General features: G+C 35.9%; 1 protein-coding gene across 6 annotated transcripts in view; it reads right to left on the minus strand.

Annotated features, from left to right (window-relative positions):
• The window catches only part of LOC131069597 (kinesin-like protein KIN-12D), a 114,950-nt gene that overhangs the window by 91,282 nt on the left and 6,916 nt on the right, over positions 1–16,752 (minus strand). For all 6 annotated transcript variants that reach the window (XR_009112147.1, XR_009112148.2, XM_058005117.1 and 3 more), the window contains exons 4-7: positions 15,480–15,599; positions 15,262–15,369; positions 15,040–15,132; positions 14,795–14,884 (exon numbers count right to left, since the gene is read on the minus strand). Coding sequence is in view for 4 of the 6 variants with exons in the window: in XM_058005117.1 (XP_057861100.1) it covers positions 14,795–14,884; positions 15,040–15,132; positions 15,262–15,369; positions 15,480–15,599 (411 nt within the window). In the remaining 2 variants the exon portion in view is untranslated. The remainder of the gene's footprint in view (positions 1–14,794; positions 14,885–15,039; positions 15,133–15,261; positions 15,370–15,479; positions 15,600–16,752) is intronic.

The following is a 16,752-nucleotide window of genomic DNA, read 5'->3' on the forward strand; positions in this document are numbered from 1 at the left end:
TTGGGCATAAATCACTTCCGTACACAGCAAGCACATACCATGTACGCAACCAACAAAAAAAACTTTTGTTACTTCATCCCTCGTACATACTCATTACAATGGGGGTGTTCTTATTTATTCTTGTTGACCGTCAGAGTTCATGTATTGCGCTCCTTTTCTTGGCGCTCCCTAAATTCTCGTAGAATTTGTTGCCGTCGGTTCTCTTGGTAGATGTCTTCCCTTCAGTTCTGGAGAGCCAAAAATCCTTGTGCCAAAAGGTTAGGCAGTTGGCTCATCAACCGATTCACAACGGGGCTTACTCCAAGCAAACTCCACACAACATTTTCTAGGACATTTTCGGTGGTGGCTTCCCTCCGTACGTGTGTTTCGATTGCCGCCTGTAGGATGAAGGAGAAATCCTTCGAGAGTGTCTTTTCCCCCTTGAACAATTCGTCGGGTTCTCTGTCAGGGTCACTTGTTCCTTCTGGTAATGGTTGTCCCATTATCCGTGTGCCATGTAGTACGTCCTTTTCCTGTTGCTCCCAAGTTTTTACTTAGCAACAGCACCAAATGTTTTCCCCGTAGGGTGTCAGGTTAAGACATTGCATAGACAGAAGTACAGTACATGGAATATATGGAACTCACAAGTGTTTTATTGATTCATAGTAAGCCAGTACATACAATGATCACAATATGTTCAACTACAATAGCATATCCAAGGACTGGAAACAGATACAATATAAAGGAGTCGATCAATTACCGACGGGTTAACTGTCGATGCTAACACAATTTACCTTAATGCTTAATTACCCGACAACAAAATGGAGAATTGCAAGGCTCTGGTGGGCAAAGCTCATAGGATTTACAAGTATTGATTAAGTGATACACAATGATTGAATTAAACAAGGGATCAATAATGATCTTAACAAAGATACAAGCCACAAACAGCTTTGTCCGACTCATAAGCAATGATAATTTATTAAGCTGTGATCTTGAAATGCACAGAAAGCTTCATAAGACCATGATCAAAGCCTTTTGAAGACAATGAAGGGCAGGGACTTGAAAGTGTTAATCAAATGAAGTGACTTAGTTATGATGAGTATTACTTATTCAACAAGCGGTGATTATCAAGAAGGTAAATATCAAACAAAGTACCGATGATATTAAAGGTTTATGCTATTCACTTAAAGAATGCAGCGTTCTCCTAATACACATCATTAATAATGACAAGTGGCTATCACTAGACAGCGATTCCTAAGAAACCAATTTATTTAACAAAAATTACAATTTGCTAAGGATGCGATTTGTATAAGTGAAAGATGGCAAACAAAACAATAATTCTGATTGGTACAAAAAGCGATCTGTTTGATAAGTAATCGATGATGAAGGGGTGTGATTTGTAATTAAAGGCAAGCAAGCATTATACTAAGGCAGCAAATAAGAGTTAAGTGCAAAGGGTATGATTTAAAAGAAAAAGATTCCTTTTTGTCTGGAAATTGCTTCTATTGGAGAAGACTCTTCATGAAAAGGCATGTCATTTAGAAATAATAATAATAATAATAAAAGGCATATCTTAGAAAGAATAAAGGCATAATAACAAACTGAAGACAGGGATAGATAACCAATTGAGAGTGGGCATTACATAACAATATCATTTCAGAATTGGGATCAGAAAGGCAAGATTAGGCGCACTTTTTGGTTCTAGATAGCTTATGAGCAGCAAGATGGGGTTAGGCCTACTTTCTGGTTCTAAATGGCTAATGAACAGCAAGATGGGGTTAGGCCCACTTTTGGGTTCTAAATGGCTTATGAACAGCAAGATGGGGTTACGCCCACTTTCTCGTTCTAAATGGCTTATGAAGAACAAGATGGGGTTAGGCCCACTTTCTAGTTCTAAATGGCATATGAACAGCAAGATGGGGTTAGGACCACTTTCTGGTTCTAAGTGGCTTATGAATAGCAAGATGGGGTTAGGCCCTCTTTCGAGCTCTAAACAACTTATGAGCGGTAATGTGAGGTTAGGTTCCCTTCCCGACTCATGGGAGCAGTAAGGTGGGGTTAGGCCCCCTATTGTGATCCCCTATCCCAACTCTATGATGATTGACTATTGACTTAAAAGGATGATGCATGAATAGGGAGAGCAGATACAAGCACCCCACTAAGTAGACCACCCCTAGTGGATGTCAAATGTGCCTACCACTGGGACCAAGAGGGTGAATGTCCGCTATTGGGCTTAGTGTGGGGATGGCTTTGGGCAGACCTATCATGCTTTCTCCTCCAAATCATAATGTGTTTGAATACTAGGGTAAATCTATGGATGCATTCTAGTCAAAGAGAAGGGATCTAACAGCACGTTTTTTTGTGTATATGCGTGTCTGCATATATTCATTTGTATACTTCAAGTTTTTATATGTATGCTTCGTGTTTGGTTCATACTTAATGTGTTTTCAGCAAGTTTATTCCATTTGTGTTTCCAAAGGCATTTCATAGTGGGAATCATTTTAAACATTCCATGATCATTGTTGAGGAAAAACAACCTTGGGTGGGGCAGACTATAATGTCTCCATTTTGAAATAGGATTTAATAATAAATGCTAATAATAAAATTAAAATATGACAAAATCAAAATAAATCAAAATTAAAATATTAAAATAATAAAAATTTAGTTAAATTTAATGAATGGTTAAAAGGCATGAAATGAAAAGTTGTGACTCCCTCAAACATGAGATATAAAAGAGAGAAGAAAAATTCATTTGAAGGGGGGATACAGAACCAAGAAGAGAACAAGCAATCCATCTAAGAAGCATCATAAACTAATTTCAGAATTAAAGAAAGGAAACCACCAAACTTTGATAGTTGCAAGGGCAAGATTTAGGGCAACCCCAAAAGGGCACATTACATATAGGCACAATTAAATTTAAATTCTCAAAACTTGAATAAGCAATTAGCCAAATTGATTTTGAATACTTGTCCCCTATTCCCTATTTTTGACGCTGACTACAAAAAATGTATACATAACCATTGTGATACTGTACAACAAAGATTTAACCTTTCAACCAGAATCTAACTGTAAATCCACTTGCTACTAAGCCAAAACCCCATAGCAAACCAAGAATCATTTAATTCAAGTTTTATTTTATTGCTAGAAATATTCACTCAATACAACCAAAAAAATAAGGATGTTTGTACGATGTAGAGAGTCCTCGAAATGGTGGGGTATACCAACCATACAAGTACGGGAAAAAATAAAAGACTATTTCATACAATAAGGATATGAGGATTACTTAAAATAAAATAAAATAAAAGACTATTTCATACAAGTGCAACAATGGATTTGTTGAGAACTATCAAAGCATATGACAACAGGGTGTACAATGATTATGTCATTGTAAAGTTGCAAGAGTGAATAGTATGGTACGGGTGACAAAGGAGCATATGGTGGGAGCAAGGTCGCAAAATCGTATAGAACAAAAGCAATTACTATATCATATAGTTGAGTTCAAAACAAGTCAAACATACAATAGTAACCCAGACTTAAGCAATTTAAGTGTGCAATGGCAATAAAAGGACATGCAATGGTGGTGAGAAGAGGACAAGTCACAATAGAGAAAAATATAAGTGGTACAATTGTCAATGATACAACAAGTTGTACGGTAAGCAATTTCTTTAGCTTGGGTTGTAAAATGCAAACAAGGGGATTAAGTCATAAAACTCTTAAAAAAAACTCATAAGGAATTCATGGGGCATATACAGTTGGTACATGTAATCTTCTCTTTTTATTTTTAAATTTCTTTCTTTCTTCTCTTGCTCCCTCCAAACATTTTATTTTTACTTTATTATTTTTTCAATACATAATTTTTGCTTTTTAAAATTTTTCCATATCCGATATTTCCCTTTTTCTCTTCTTTTCTTTCACCCAATTCAACTTATTTTCTACTTTTACCTCCACATTTCATGTTGACTCATGCAACCTGCATATGGTCCTTAATAACATTTGTTAGTGCAACATGTATCTGCATACTACAATTTAAAAGGTCTTTCAACAGTATTAAATTGAGTCATACCTTGGTTATTCCCATTTTCTTTTGATGTTTTTCTTAGTCCATTTAACTTGGCCCTTTTTGGCCATTGGTACCAAGTTATTTCTTTGACCTGTACTATTGGATTTGACAAAGGATTTTGTACTATATGCCAAACTCCGAATAGTTTTGGCATAGAGGAATTTGTTACATGAAATATTTCTCCAAAACCTTGGTCCACTTGGTCATATATTGATCTTTCCACTGCGAGTGAGCATTTTGCCATAAAAATTAGGCAAAAACGTAAAGCAACTTCTTCTTTCAAAAGTAAGAATGGGTATCTATCAAGAAAAATTCATATTCTTCCATAAGTTAAGGTGAATTTTCACGTCTCTCATCTCCAAAAAATCAACCAAGGTTAACATCTCAAAAAGGCAAGTCAAAGTTGACATACCCAAAACGAAAGTTAGAATATGGTGAATTAATTTGCCACTTACCATATAATTTTATCAATCTTTCAAGTGGACCAAACAAACATTTAGTTACTGTTATCACTTGAACCTACACCCCTGTTTGCTAAGCTATCAACTCAGCAGGCTTGTGACACATGGGAACTCTCCTAGGCCTGTGGCTTGCCTAAAACTTGGAGTGAACCTCCAGAGAAAGCTGGTTCTTAACTGGCTATCACCTAATTCTGACTACCTTGATGATTTTGTTGAGAAAAGAGAAGGAAAACATAAAAATGAACCTATTGTTTAACAGGTGATGCACCAAACTGAATATCTTGAGAAAGAACAGCACATAATAAACAATATGACAGTAACAATACTCACTTACACAACCCAGTTGATCATAACCCTTGCATAAATAATTTATAAGAAGGTTGAAATTATAGTCCTTAGAAAAGAAAAAACACTTCTCACAACCTAAGACTGTTATTTCACTCACAACTTATAACCTACAAATAATTATGCTTTTGCATAAGGTACCCTCATGAAAATACAGTTTAAAGGACAAGACTAAATCAAAAACCTGCATAAACACCAAGTACTCATAATGACAGAAGAATATGGGAAGGCATGGACTGCTTGTCGCTGCTCAAAGTTATTACAATGCTCTGTTATTTCTGAAAATGTGTTACAAAAACATTCCTTTTTGCAGAGAGAACTTAGAAATTACAGTCTGCTAAAGAGATGAATGAAGAAGACCCCCTAAAAAGAAGACTAAAGGAGGTATTTATGCTTTCCAAAAAGCAGATAATGAATAAAGTATTCCACCTCCTCTTGGGCGAGCAAAACCAAAAAAACCACCTTTCAGGCCCTTAAACAGGTTTGAAGGGGAACACACTTGAACCAAAGTCAAACCAACCCATACCGCCACCATAAAAGCCTTTAAAAGCACCATAAATGGCCCCAAAATATCTCCTGACAGGCCTGCAAGCCTTCATAAATGCCAAAAATATCCCTCTGACCTATTCAATAAATGAAAAAGATAACATCTTATAAAATGATATAAAATTTATCATGTAATTAAACATTGCTTTGCTTTATGTTTATATTTTAAAATTAAAATACTACAAATGCAATGAGAAAAATAATTTTAATAAAGTGACTTAAATTATCACTTTAAATGTTATCTTTTTTCTCCATTTAATAGTATTTTTATTTTAAAATGTAAATTTAAAATAAATCAAATGTTTAATTTAATGATAAATTTTTACATTACTTTTATTAATGTTTATCTTATTCAAATATTAAGATTTACTCATAAAAAAGAAAAATTTATTAAGTGACTTATAAATGTCACTTAATAAATTTTTATTTATTAAAAAATAAAATATTAAGTGACATTTATAAGTCACTTAATAAATTTTTCTAGGGAATTCATAAGTCTTTTTAATGACCCCCAAGGCATTTCCACGAGGCCATTTGCGAGGAAGATAAGAATAAAAGATTGAGAAGGGAAAATAAAACAAAGGCAAAAATAAAAATGCCAATGTAATTCATCGATACATATTTAGGGAATTTCAACCCTAAAAACCTCATTTTCATTCATTCGATATCTCCATCTCTCTTTTGCTGGAATTGAGGGCGGCCGCCATGAGGGTTTGGAGGGAGAAATGAAGGGCATTTGATGACTTCCTGTGCGTGACCTTGCAAGTTGGGCGTTATTTTCCGAGTGTTGGGTGCCGCCATGAGAGTCTCTTCTCCTTTGCCGATTCTAGGCACATACTGGGCTATCGTGGCCTGATTTTGCATACTTTTTGCAGAAAAATAACAAGCTGGGCATGAGTTTTTCTGATTTCTGGGCGATTTTCAGGTCTCCATGGGTATTGGAGGCTACCGCCATTGAGTTTTCACAGGGTTTCGCATTGAGGCTGCCTTCGTGATTTGAAACGTCTGCTATTTGACACCACAGGTAAGACTTTCCTGCTCCACGCATAGCAATCTGATTTATGAGAACTGAAAAAGTAAACAAAACTGTAAACCCCTCCTTTGTTGCTCTAAAATTTGTATTATGCTGCGCTAAAAGATGCATTTTTTGAAACTGGGCGTGAATTTGACACTTGATCTGTTGTTAGACGCCACACTGCCTTTTTATGAAACTATTCTGCAAATATCTTGAATTAGACATTTCGATTTCTTTGGATTTGCTGGCAAACGTGGGTTAGAAATGTCTTCGACATGGACACAACTACCGTATACTACACACACTATGTTCACTGTTCATGGCAGTGATTCTATCAACCCATGCGAACCTGTCAGTGGCGATACATTCCTCTTTATACCATCTTGAAACAATATTTAATAATGAGGCTACAATATTGTTCCATTAATCTTGCGAAACTGTCTTCGTAAGCCTCCTAAAAAACTCAGATCTTCCTTTAGATGCATGTGACTGGTAAAAGATCTTTGCTTTCTTTCTCATTTCATAGCGTTGGCTGCTATTAATAATCTGCTCACTGTGTATATGGCCCTTCAAACTGTAAATTTTGTGGTGACCGTCATCCCTGTATATATGGCTTAATGATGTAGAGTTCCCTGAAACCCTTGTACATGCATATGCATTGACAGTCATCTTTCAAAAACAAAACTCAAAATGGCTGTCAACTGTGAAGGTTAATGCACCAAAATATGACTATCCTTTGAAAGCTCCGGTAACTTCATATATGGCTATCTCTTTTACTGCTGTGAATGCCTGGTTTTGTGCTCCGTGCATTTGGATTGATGCTCTTTGGTTATTGTACTTTATGTCATGACTGATTTTGCCATCTCTGAATCTGCTGTGACTGTATTTTACATGCATTTCCATTGATCAGTATATTACTTATAATATTCCTTCATTTCATTCATGCTAATGATGTGTTCTTTATCATACTATAATAGGCACAAAAATTCTCTTATCACTGTTTCTATCACTAATTCTTGCCTTAATGTCTGAGCTTCCTATTTAGTTTTGGGTTGCACAGTGGTAATGCACAATCATAAATGGAGCTATTTGATTAAAGCTGCTCTTGAATTAGTATTATAACTTTCCTTCACTGCTCTTTGCTGCCCATATTGCTGTTGGGACTGTCTCTTTCATGATTTATCTCTTGAAAAATTCTTATGACTGTATTTTACCACTGTATCTAGTCATAGAGACTTACTGTATCATGATTGAAAACTCCCCTATTTGCTCATATATCTGTGATAAAAATGACTCTTTGCTTGGGGGGGAATTTTGAAGTATATGCTATATGTGACCGCATGAACTGCTTTTACGTCTATTGTAGCTGAAAGATGAAAGCATTAATTCTAACTACCATACTTGATTGCTGCTCTACACTACGCTGCCCCATTCACTGCATAATGGAGATTACTCCGACATGTATACATCCTTGCATACACCTTCTGAGACATGTGACATGTGGCGTGAATGATTGCTGTCCATACTGATTTTGATTCTTGTCGGTATCATTTTCTAAGATATGACTGCGTGCCTTTGTTGATTTCATATGAGCTGGGCTCAACCCTTGTGGGAGCCTCATTTACCCCCACTCATTGTGAAGTTTATGACCAGCAAGATGTTCTTTTCCTAATCCTGCACATGAAGCAAACATGTTAGCAATAATATGCATGTGTATGGTGATTTTCCTTCGATCTGATATTTGTTTTTTAAGACCCCTCTGTGATGCTAATTATATGCATCTGATGCATGTGGGGATTATATATATATGCATGCATTAGTACACATGTTAGGAATGTAGTCAACCATTGCTTAGAACGAAATCTTCTAACGCATTGCATATTTTAACTCTTTTGCAAATACCAGAAGGAAAGCAGATACAGACCAGGACGAAGCAGCAAGACAAAGGTAACATCGAGTCTACTCCAACCGTTCCAGTCATTCAAGCAATGACTGGTTCCATTCTCAACATGCTCTCTTCATTTTTTTGTACTTATGTATACATGTCTATGTATTTCCCTCTGCACCTAATGCATGTAGCTAGTCTCACGACTCTTTGTGTGGGATGCATGTTTGAATATTAATAAAAATACTTCTCTTTTTGATGAGATGTCTCTCTCTTTTTGCAGTTACAAACTAGAAGTATTTAAAAATAAAAAATTTAGTTCATTTTTTTTAGTGCAATTGGAACACCAAAATAGCAGAAGTAGTACACACTTGTTTCATTTTGTAAAAACAAGCATATCTTAACCTAATTTTCAGCTAGAAGCGAAAAATAGGTAACAGTTACACATGTATGCATACTTGGTACTGCACTTCCACCAATCTCTTTCTCACTTAATTCTTTACTTTTTGTATATTGCATGCTACATAGGCCTCTTGTCTCACCTTATGATTTTTTCGTTTAATACCATTGACAATGTCTTTTATCATGGTTCTACCTAACTTTTCTAAGATAACTATGTGTGACTTCAATCTTATTTGGAAGTGGGTACATAGGCAATCCTTGTGCGAAGGATGCCCCTATGACCTCAAGTCAATAGGGGGATGTTCCTAACTTATTTAACCTTCCTTCTTCAATAGGCTTCATATGAGGTCAAAATAGGTATTGGATGGTAATGAAAGAGTTAAGAAAGTCTAATAACTTGTATTTAATAAATATTGTGCTTCTAAATAGTAAGTTAAATGAAATGAATAGATTTAACTACTTGGTAGTGGGTACATGTTGAGTAGAGGCCATCTCTTGTTGGGCCTATGTGATTTTTGTATGTGTTGTGAAAATTAACCTCAAAATTATATGACTCTATGTATAGGTGATGGGCAAACAATATAAATTGTTTATGGGCACCAACCCACTGGAGACACCAATCCCCTTACAATGAATTTGTAGGCACCAACCTACTAGAGACACCAACCCCCTCGACCAAGAACACATAAAATGAGTTGTGAACCTTCAAGAATATAAACTCAGCTCCTATCCATTTTGATAATCGTTAGAACTCCCTCTCACAACACATATGATCTTTTGATAAAACCGCACACAATGCTACTCACAACATCTCCCGCAAATTCGCACATCAATTGTGTTTAACGGATATTACATTCATAGATGGAACACTCTCAGAGTACTCGGCGAGTTTCAAAAACTCGCTGAGTTTTTGAGCTCTACTTTAACTCGCAGCAAAAACTCGCCGAGTTTCTTTAAAAAACTCGGCTAGACTAAAAAAAGAGGCCCAAACATGTCAAAAAATTATCAATTTTTGTTTTTTCAGGTCAATTTCATTCTCTTCATCAGAATGTACACATGAAATATAACATTTAAGTATAAGTGGCATTTCAATATGTCTTTTTCCTTTCTTATACTTTATAACACCCGACGCCCCCAAACCCCCGTCAAAAAATATAGGAGGAAACTGCGCTGATGGAAGTAGGGAAAATTTAACCTCCGAGTCTAATTAGGCTCCATATAACAACATAATTAGCATTGAAGAAATCTTGGTATTATACATTTTAGAGTTGAAAGATTGAAACTATGAGTATGAATGATGAAATTTCAAATATTGCACGTTTGTAGATCTCCACCAAGATCTAGACCTATCTCTCTACCCCTCTTTTTCTCACCCTCAAACCTCGGCGAGGGGTGCTACTTTCAACCTAATTTGAATTTGCAAATGCTTGGTGGCAAAGTTGGGGTGGAAATACCCCAAATCTCAAAAAATCTGCCCTCAGAATCTTATGTCAACCTTGTAGTTCATCCAATTGTGAGCATAATTAGAGCTTGTTTGAAGCCATCGACACGAAGAAAAGGAGCAAGCTAGCTCAAAAACACCTCAATGACCTTGTCTTTGTGCAATATAATCTTCAATTGCACGTAAGGAAGGTAGAGGAAGTAGCAAGTGGTCCACTTGACTTGGATCATATAGATCCTTACAGTGATTGGACATCACAAGAGCAACCTCCATTGTTTTTTGAGGATGACAACACTGATTTGAAGAGGCAAGCTATGGAGGAGGAGGGGGGTGGATTTGGTTTCACGTTGGATGACATTGAGGAGGAAGAGGATGATGACGAGTCATTGCCAGTGCCACGAGCAGGTGGAGACATAGCTTCATCCAGGATGGAGGATGAGCCAGCCATACCAAGTGAGGAGGCACAGTCATGCCCACTGCAGACTTCTAGGACTAGACCCTCTAGTTTTACCTCTCCTCTAGTTTTAGCTAGAGCTGGGAAGAGGAAGTTGTAATTGTAATTTGTAATGATGTATTTACTTTTGGTTTTACAAAAACTATTTACTATTTTGCTTCCAGCCATCAGCATTCCTCATGACGATGCGATTTTGTAGACACTTTGCATTTAAATATATCTAGAATCAGCTTGTTTCTTTTGTGTTATCATTTATTGACTCATTGGATGCATCTTCTCATTAAATTTTGCAAAAAAAATGCATTTTTTATTAAAATTAAGCATGTTTTTACGTTGTCGAGTTTTTCGCCTTGTTTTTCCGAGTTTTTGCCGAGTTTTTTTCTCGGGGGCTTTGCGAGTCGAGCCGAGTCACGAGTAGTCTAACTATGATTACATTAATGCACACCAGAGGAATAACCTAGAACTATATATATGTGTAACAATGACAATTAGATTCACATGTCAGCCAAAGAAAAAAATATTGCATTTGCAGGTTGGCCACAAGCATAACCATTAACCAAATGTGTAATAGGCCAAGTCCAAAAGCCCACACATTACTCCAAAAGCAAGAACACGCTATGTTGTTCCCAACAAAGATCCATCAAGTCCCAACGATCGTCCGCATGCTATATCCGACAAAGGCATGCTACACTCCTCTTGCACATCAAGCAAGAACACCAACCCAGTCAGCCAACTCACACAGTGACCACTATGTCACTTCTAACCCCTTGTTGTTAAACATCAACTCTGAAAACTCTAGAATAGGATGAAACATGTATAAACATACACCCCTTTCAAACCACAGACAATAACTCTTAAGATGGACAAAATGTGCAGCATAATAAATTGTCAATGTAAACACACTGTTTGAGGACCAAACCTCAAAACATTCCAAAAACCCTTTTGGGATCACCTCAAACACCAGTGATAGATACAAGATGATACAACAAACATTATGCAGCAAATATCATCAACATGACATATCACAATCTTTCTGAATCCTTTAAAAACTCAAATACACAATCACAGACAAGATAGAATCATACTCTTTTGAATACCTTAACATCAATTACAAAACTGACCAACACCTTTGACATCAATGACAACCTTTTTCCAACAATCTCTCACTTTGTCTTTGATGGCAAAATAACAAACAAAATGCTCCCCCTAAGAATAATACTCCATGAACAAGTTTTATCATCCGGCATTTTGGTTTTCTCTCCCCCTTTGACATCAACAGCAAAGGGCAACTAGAATCTTTCCTCTAGGACTTTCTCTCCCAGTGTTTGAGATATTGCATTGAAACATTCTACTCTTCCCTGCAAGACCACCAAGCCTTCTTGCATAAAGGAGTCGACACTCCCCTTGGACATGTACTTCCTCTAGAACATTAAATAGGAAAGAGCTCTTTCTCTCATCTTCTGCTTGAAGAATTCAAAAGTATTGTTATATTCTTCCTTTTTATACCGAGGCTAGTTTTCATCTCTCTTTCCCAATAGAGTCATCATCTTTTGTGCTTCAACAATCCACAACAAACTCACCAAAACTCCCTTGTATGGTTTCAGATTCTTGCATTCTAGATGTTGTTTGCTAGTACAACTGGTAAATTAAATACAGGAAATAATAATAATGTACATGACAATGCATACTAGACACGGCAGAAAATATATCTTTATTCGCACATTCAATTATTACAGAGAAGAGACCAAAGATGGTCGGCCAAGGATTACACTAGATCCGACAATACCATCCCCCTTCCTTGACAGTACACAATATATTTAAAGGATCTGACGATTGCCGAGAGGTACACAACCGTCAACCAACCGACACATAACCACTTGATACAATTAATTAATACCTTGTTGGATAACAAATATTATCAAACATAACAATAGGCAATTTATGCCGACAACCCTTTATAACTGGATCCATCACATTCTGCTCATAGAGTTATTCTTCATTGTAGGAGATCTTCTACAATCCACTACCTTATGTCTATAATGATTGCAATTGAAACAATAACCACAAAAAGAATGATATAACCTGGTATTGTATGCTTGCCTTCCCAAATTTGGTCTTTTGAATCTCCTCAAACACCAGCGATAGATACAAGATGACACAAGAAACATTTTGCAGCTAATATTATCAACATGACATATCACAGTCTTTCTAGACCCTTTCAAAACTCAAATTCATAGTCACAGACAACACAAAATTACTCTTTTGGATACCTTAACATCAATGACAAAACTGACCAGCACCTTTGACATCAATGACAACCTTTTTCCAACAATAGGCTCCTAAATTAGTATGATGCAGTACTCAATGCCTCTATGGAAATGCAAATGCAAAGGATACAAATATGAATCTAGACGTGGAGAAGCTTATATGGATGTTAAGCCAAGAAACAAGAAACATCAAATCAACCCTTCAGCTTAGAAATGATCTAAAGTTGCGTTGGACATAGTATCTCCACCAGGTATGTGAAATAAAAAGTTTCTTAAAAGTTCTCCAAAGCTATTGAGTTTCAGTTTGCAAAATACTTTGATTTTTTGTAATATCCCTTGCCAAATCTGATTGAAAATTTCTGATTTAAATGCTCAAGGAATATTGTCAAACACTCGTCACGAAACTTTTGTATTTGCTGGTTGTGGTTTCTTTTTGATATTCTGATTCATGAGACATTGATATGCATTCATTGAACTCAAAAGGTCATATATCAAAGTCTGAAACTAAATGAGAATGCAATGTAACACCTACCACTAACCTTTCAATGACAATGTGTAACTGAAATCATATGAAATATGCATCTACAGCTGTTAGACATTTCTACGAACATTTGGCATGCATTCTAAGAGACCAAAATGCACTTACAGCAGATTGTCATTAACACAAACACTGAATTCCCACGTGCCAATGAATGGTACTAACAGCAATAAATGTAGCCTCCAACAATCTGAAAATCGCTCTTCAAACCCCTTTGAATTTTTGTAGATTAACTCTTCTAAAATGCATTAGTACTGTAGCGATTTACTATTCACGGCCATTGTAGCGATTTACTATTCACGGGTACTGTAGTGTCACTATTCACAGGTACTGTAGCATCTGATAAAGCCTACAATCTGCTCTTTATTGGCTGTCAAGTAGAAGCCACAAGTCTCTATTTGATCAATCTTTAAACCCCTTCAAACTCTTGATAAAATTCTCCAACTTTAAGCACAAATAGAACTCCTGGATGAAGCTCTCCCGAATGCCACAATTCAGTGGATATTTCACCACTTCACAGCAGCTGCAACATTGAAGAGTATCACGTTCTCCAATGGCCTGGAAATTCGAAACCCTTGGCTTCTTCCTCTCCAAAATTCTTCAAGTATCAAAATGCATAATTCACAATGAGGTTCGAGTTCTTCAAGACAATATATGTATTTCCCTCACAAGTTCGATTTCTCCTTTGCTCATTAAATGATATAAAATGATAATAAAATTAGATGCACTTTATCGTTTAATAATTACATTGATTTGAGAGTCTAATTAATTAATTCCAATGGCCCCAACTTATGATACCTCGACCCTCACTTAAGTTATAATATTAAGTTTATATTATAACTTAATAATATAAGCTCAGAACCATTAATGTTTATTTAAACTAAATAAACATTAATATCTCCATTATTACTCATCCTTTTTGAACGTCTTCTGAATTGGGAGCTGACATGATGAAGCTACATACCACCATACCCTTTTACTAAAAATAGCAGAGGTCCATCTCTAACATCTCTAACTTACTATAAATAGTAAGTAATGCATATTGAGTCCAAATGAAGCCGAACGAAAGCCAAACCTACAAAACTCTGACCACTGGAGAAGTTGCATCCCTCAAAGGACCCTCTATTCAATCTTATTAGCCTACGAGGGTCAGTAATAGGCTAATCCCATTGAATACCTGATGTCAACAAAAAGGGGACATCACAGTTTTAAATACTAATGCAAGAGTGTGTTCAAATTAAATAATTATAGATACGTACAAAATACTAATGCAAGAATGTCTATTTAAATTAAATAACTACAGAAACGTACAGAAAATGTTTCAGATATAGTTACTAAGACTATTTTGAAGGTGAAAAAGACAAATAAAAGTACAGTGAGAATAGGAATTAGACACATTACTCTGCATTGTACAGAACAGGTGAATATACTATGTGAACGGCTACTTTCTTTATTCATGATTGTAACAGCAACTTTCCTGTTTGCAGTGCCCTGCATTAGCTTTAAGCGGTTAAATTTTCTTCTGCTTTAACAAAAATCTGAAACAATAAATCATGGAATCTGGATGGCATCATCATGCAAGCACATTGTCAAATAATAGTTCAGTATAGGCAAAAGAATAAGGAGTTTAGAAATTAGCAAAGTACCTTGCGTAGCAGTGTAATTGCATCTTGAACTGACATCACATCTACTTCAGTAAGATTTTCCACATATACACCTCTTTTGTGGTCCTCTCTTACCTAAATGTTGAGGGGAAAATTGATTTTAAATTGTACATCCATAAACCCATGTGAATAACAGTCCGCAGTAAGCCCCTGCCAAGAAAAACATACGATAAAATTTTTGACAAATCAAGGTTGCATTCTTACAAGCAAATTTGTTGATGTAGGCTCCAATAGGTCTGTGACTTGTTCATTGTAGATCTCCAAAAAAGAACATTTGCAGGAATACTTCAGGCTTTCATTTATTCTTTCATCCTGCACTTGTTTTTCACAGATGCAAGATTTTATCAACTTTTTCCTATAACAGGAGCTTTAAAAACTAAAATACAAAAATAAGATAAGCAACACAGATAAAATTAACTTACTTGTTGAATTCTTGCAAATAAATGCTCAATAATACGAGGTGTCAATCCACGGCCTTCACTCAGATTACCATCAAATCCTTCAAGGACTCCAAGAATGGTATGTGTCTTACCACTTCCTGTCTGTTTTGCACTCATAGAAAGATGCATTTTTCTCAGAAATATGCAGTCAACAGTGGATGGAACAATAAATTCTACAATCTTAAAAACTGTGATTTTGAGGTACATTTAACCAAGGCAGTAACATCAAAAATAAATTACACTTCAATGATGTTTAAAGGGCTACAGAATTTGTCTTAAGAATACATAAACATCCCTACTCATTTGTAGGATATAATTCATCTTCAGCCACTTAACAAGAAAAGAAACTTGGGTTACTGAGCTCATCAACCTTTCCACATCACTGCTAAGGTTGTGTGAACTTTTCTTTTTCAGTAATGGGTCCCCATTAGTTATCACTAAGGTTTTTGGTGAGGTGGAACTTTGTTAAAATACTATCTGAACATGTTCTGTTGTTAACTAGCTTTTCGCAATAAGATCAACATCAGATAATAATGAGAAATGGGTAAGATGCGTAATCATGAAAAATGGATTGGATGTGTTTGTATGGGCTTATGAGAAGAAAGAAATATAATAATAAATAAACAGCCCAGGATAAATCATTTGAAAGCTCAGAGCAATCTTTTCCTGGACTAAATTTGTACAACATTTTGAAATTGTTTATGACTCTTATGTATTGGAAATTATTTACAAAATAAAATTCTTTACCACACAATTTTTGTTTTCTGAAACCAAAACAAATGCCAATGAAGAAATTATAAAGGTAAGCTTCAATTTCCCCAAGGTACAAAAGCCTCAGACTTCAGTCAAACATTCCAGCTATATTGTCCATACACATTAGGGAGCATATTGTGTATCAAGCATAAGAGTATAAGGTAAAACATAAATGATATAGATGAAGTAATTGTACAGTATTCACATATTCAGAGATAGACTAAATTCTTAAAGGTTCCATTTGTTTGGCACAAATAAACCATCATATCCACTTGTCCCTCATCTGCATAGAGCAATTGGTAGAAATCAATGGCCCAACAACAGAGAGCGTGACCAAACGCACTAGCCGTGCATTGTGTTTATTTTCTTTGACAAATTAGGAAAGGGATGAACAATGAGATTCCAACATAAAAGCTCATGTGGGAAACCTTTCTAAGTAAAGCACTAGATTTTTGCAAAAGTTCTCAGATCAATGCACCTCGGGGTACGGCCCTGTTACTTG

Source organism: Cryptomeria japonica, chromosome 3, assembly GCF_030272615.1.
Source record: "Cryptomeria japonica chromosome 3, Sugi_1.0, whole genome shotgun sequence".
NCBI lineage: Eukaryota > Viridiplantae > Streptophyta > Pinopsida > Cupressales > Cupressaceae > Cryptomeria > Cryptomeria japonica.